This window comes from Neophocaena asiaeorientalis, unplaced genomic scaffold, assembly GCF_003031525.2.
Source record: "Neophocaena asiaeorientalis asiaeorientalis breed wild unplaced genomic scaffold, Neophocaena_asiaeorientalis_V1.1 scaffold217, whole genome shotgun sequence".
In the NCBI taxonomy this organism is placed as follows: domain Eukaryota; kingdom Metazoa; phylum Chordata; class Mammalia; order Artiodactyla; family Phocoenidae; genus Neophocaena; species Neophocaena asiaeorientalis.
Window position 1 is genome coordinate 4,194,157 of NW_020172293.1, and position 4,674 is coordinate 4,198,830.

The window sequence follows — 4,674 nt, forward strand, 5'->3', positions numbered from 1 at the left end:
GTGCCCTTGTCATAGGAAACCCCCCACTGAGCCTCTGCGAGGGGCTGGCTTCCCAGCTCCAAGCAGGTCTCTGTGAACGGGGACGATGGCACCCCTGTGCCCGTGCCCCTCCAGGGGAGACGCAGTCACAGCGCTGTGTCTCACCTGCTTACAGGGCCAGGAAAGAGCCCCGGCAGCTGACACCACCCCTGCTGTTGTGGGTGTCGCCCCTCATTTCTGAGCACCCAGCCGCTTACCTCGGTCCTGAAAAATGAACATGGTCCTTGTGTCCTTGCCATTGGAGTTTCCCTTTGGCCAACCGTTGCTGCTTGTGTCATTCTCAAGGAATCCCCCATCTGCTCTCTTGAGAAACAGAAGCATCCTCCCCGTGGCCTCTGATGTAGGCCACGCAGATTCCACATTTGACGGGAGCATCTCAAACGTGGTTGGTTGGATTTTTTTTTTTTTTTCAGTGGCAGCAGTCACAGTGTGTGTGACAGTGGCATCTGTTGGTCCTACGACTCTGCCTCGTTTTCACACACAGATTCCTAAGAGCCTTGGCTATTCAGACCAATATCCAAGCTATTCTGAGTTACGAGTAGAGGCTGCACAGGTTTGAAAATGACTGGCTTCATATTCGGCTGCAGTGGAAGCTCCTGCAGCTACTGATAGTAATTCTGTCACTGTTCCTCTCCTCTCACGCTGCCCAGGCTGGTGCGGAGATCTCCACCGTGAACCCAGAACAGTATTCCAAGCGCTTTTTGGACTTTATTGGCCACATCTTGACGTAACGTCCTGCATGGCCGAAGACGGACGTGAGCGTGGGAAGGACAGAGGTGGCTTCGGCACAGGAAAAATGAAAACCAAACTCAGTGAAGCACACCTCCTCGTTTACATCTTCAGGCCAAGATGACTGATTTGGGGACTACTTGCTTTAACAGCTACCTGATATTTCCCAGCATCACTCTAGCTATTTCTGACTTGGGTGTGTACGTGGGGGGGGCGGGGGGCGTGCGTGCGCACGCACACGTGAGCATCTTAAAAATTGATGGATTGGTTGGTGGAAACCGACTTCGGTCAGAGTGTGTTTCGAGTAGTAACCCTCTGATTCCAGCTGTGGATGAATGAATGAATGAATGAGTGAGTGAGCACATGCAGGGGGGAGGGGAGAAGGCAATGCATGTCAGACCAACCAGGTTGGCACCACACGGTAAACTGTGGATCAGTTTATTTTTTGGAGTTGAAAGATGTGAGACGGTAATCGTAATAATAATGTAGATAATGATGATGATGATAATAATAATGATGGTGATTAAAAGGAAAAAAACGTACTGCAGATGTTACACTTCTACCACGCACGCTGACACTCCTTAATAGTTGCACCCCGGGCGCTGGACGGAGGAGGCTGGCATCTCCCGCGCATCCTGGTTCAGGTGTCGGGACTCACGGTGTCTGGGGACAAATGTCCCTCCTCCAGCAGGAAGCTGATGCCCCTAGTGTCTCTCTCTGTACATTTTCACCTCAGTAAATACGCCCAGGAACACTGCTTACTTCTCTTTTCTTGCCTGGAGCTTCTTCACTGACACACTCTTACGTTGCAATATAGTAATTAATGCTACAAAATAAAAATAAAGCTTACCTGAAAAGTGCAGTTTTGGGCAATGGCATCTACATCTCCCATGGTGGGAAGGTGAGCAAAGCATTTAGAACTCTCAATTTTCCAGTTAAACAGTGGTATTTTGTTATGAATTTGCCTTTAACTGAAACCCTCAATATTACTGTTTACATTATTAGGAAAACAGGGATATTTTTGAATCTAAAAATTTAATGTACAGCATGTGATTTTTGAAGTTTACATGTAAAGTCATTTTACAGTGTAGGTGAAATGTCTGTCATATTTTGAAGCGTATCCTGCAGTCACATTTTAATGGTAGGCGGTCTTTTACAGGAAAAGGAAAAGGGTTGTTTTCCTCCGATGCACATTTATCAACCTAATGTTTTTTTTTTTTTTTAAGAAAATGTTTAACCCAGATCTGGTTACGCAAGTTCATTGCCCTAAACTGTGCTGACTGTGTCTAATCAAGTTATAAATTTCCAACATCGATCATGTATTTACCAACTTCCTGGCATTTTCTGAAAGGTGTCAAGCTAAAATATTAGACTTGCTTAGAATAGGTTATCAACTTATACACTGTGCTAAAGCTGTGCCTTTGAAATTCTTTGTTTAAAACGTGAGATGATTTTTGTAGGCAGGTTCAGAAAAGAAAAAAAAAAAAAAATCCACCCCCTAGTAATTACTTACAGCTCAACAAATACCCCGCACCATACTGCCTCTGCCAGTGACTTTCCTTCAGGGCTTATCAAGTCTGCAACTGTGCCCAACGTATGTGGGTTTACTTCAGAAAACACCAGGTGACAGCAGCCGGAATCCTGGGAAGCCAGCAGCAACTGACTTCACAGAGATTTGTTACCCTCAACAGACGATGTCAACAGCACTGTGACCTTGTTGTACAAATCTGTATTTTATGTGTTTAAATTAATTGAGATGGTGATTTAGTATTTTCCCCCCACCATTCATTCTGGCGTTGAGTCCCTTTCAGTGCTCTGAAGTTATGCTGTAGTTTCTTTGATCCAGGATCACAAAAGCGAGACCCTGAAGTAAAGAGAAGGTACCCATACATTATTTGAGTAACCGTTTCCTTTGTGGCCAATCCGTGTATGCTTCTAGAAGTTTACCAAATGCTTTATTTTTGTCTGTAACAGTCTCTGTCATCCGTTCTGTTGATCAACTCTTCGGACAGAGTGAGGAAGTTTGCCTTGTATCTCCTAGTGCTAACAGTACACTCCAGTCATGAGCCAGGCTTTACAAAATAAAGCACTTTGATGACTCACAAGGTGGAGCCTTTGTGCCTCTCTCTCAATTGTGTGTCTCTCTATTGCAAACAAAGTTTAAATACTCGGTACTAAGAGTGTCTTTAGCTGATCCCTGAAGAAGTAAAAGTAAAATTGAGTCTTTTCACGAACTAGAGCTTTGCCTTCAACCTGTGAACTATTTTATTAGTATAAATGATAGAGACTTCCATGACAAAATCAACTTACTGAAAGACGGACAGAGAAAAGAAATCTCTTCACTGAATACCCTTTAAAGTTACACAGTCTTATTTTTTAAATTTACCAACCATAGTTCTGTGTGTCAGCGTTTTTTTGGAACTTTACTGGGACACCATTGGTGGCTAGAAGGCTTTTTAGAGCGTTCCATTGTCACTGGTGCCAGGTGAGCAAACACAGTTCAGCTGTAGCACTTGTTTTGAAAATGTGTAACTGTTGTAATGCCATTGAGATGCGAGGGAATCATTTGAGCGTCATGCACTTTTCACATTTGCTGCATGCATGTTGGTCCTCACAGAACATTAGATGAACACGGAAGACGGCACCCAGCTGAACTGTGCCAGTAGGAACATGCCAGACACACCCTCAAACATCTACCTCAGCTCCACACGCTGGGGGGCACAGTGGCCAGGACCTGGAGCTGTGACTGTGCCTCTGACCTCACATCACTCTCCCTGCCTCACTTCCAACAACCCAAGAGCTGCAGCCCTTCTGACGCCCACTACCCACGACCACAGGCATCCTCCAGGTCTTTTTCAAGATAATGTGCCACATTTATTGTGGTATTTCTATACTTCCTGACCATTTAGTATGTTTAAAATTGTGCTACTGTTTGTATTAATAGGCTCCTTTTTTTCAGCGTATCACTAATGACACTTTCGGGTGTTGTGCCCCGATCCCGCCATTCCCGTGAGCTCTGTGGTTTTTACTGTGCAATTGTGCACAGAGCAGGGATTTTTAGGAACATACGTTACACTACAGCAGAGCTGACTGTGGTCAGCAGGGAGCTTCAATTCCATTTTCTTTGTGGAACACAGACATTCGTTTTCATTTTGGTTATTTAATTTCGTGGGTTGAATTCACATTAGTCCCAGAAAATTGGTTATTGCTAATTCATAGAACGACCAGCGTTGGTCTAAAGCATTAATCCTTCATGCGGGCACTTATGGAAACACTGGTTAAGGGTTAACTACAAGAGATTAGGAACTGTATATAATAATAATGAAGTGGTAATGCATATAATATATAAATGTGTAAAATGAAGTGGGGGAGTGGAAAGAAGGCAAGGCCGAGAGGTTTAAGCCCTGGAGTTCTTAGCATCCATGGACTCTGGAGGCCCCAGCACCACTGCACACGGCCTCTCCAGGAATTCTGTAATTAACACAAAAACAGTGGTCATAGTGTGTGTCCTGCACGTGTACAGCCTTCTTCCAGCTCTTAAAATCACACCCCATCTCTTCCTCTCTCCCTATCTTAAACAGCACTTTACTCGGCTCCAGTCACGTGACTGCTTTGTTAAAAATGAAAGTTACCTCTGAAGGGCAGAAACCTGCCCGCCGTTTGGATTCCCGTGCACGGGAGCTACCTGACTCGCCTGCTCGGTCCCGGCCCTGCTGCAGCCCCTCTTCCCACGCGACTGGCCTGGCTCTGCAACCGTCGGCGCACCGTAAAGTGGCCCAGAAGACCGGCGAAGTGTCTGGAAAAGTAGAATCGACAAGTTCCCGAGTGATCATTGAACGTCCTTCATAAACGGAAACCCCGTCATCTAAACCAAATGTCCTTCAGAAGTTTAGTCCTGTTTTTGTG

General features: G+C 45.3%; 1 protein-coding gene across 1 annotated transcript in view; it reads left to right on the plus strand.

Annotated features, from left to right (window-relative positions):
- The window catches only part of PIP4K2A (phosphatidylinositol-5-phosphate 4-kinase type 2 alpha), a 145,121-nt gene extending 142,248 nt beyond the window's left edge, over positions 1-2,873 (plus strand). The window contains exon 10 of the mRNA XM_024765718.1: positions 690-2,873. Within this exon, the coding sequence (XP_024621486.1) occupies positions 690-770 (81 nt within the window). The 3' untranslated portion in view covers positions 771-2,873. The remainder of the gene's footprint in view (positions 1-689) is intronic.
- Positions 2,874-4,674: the final 1,801 nt, after the last annotated feature.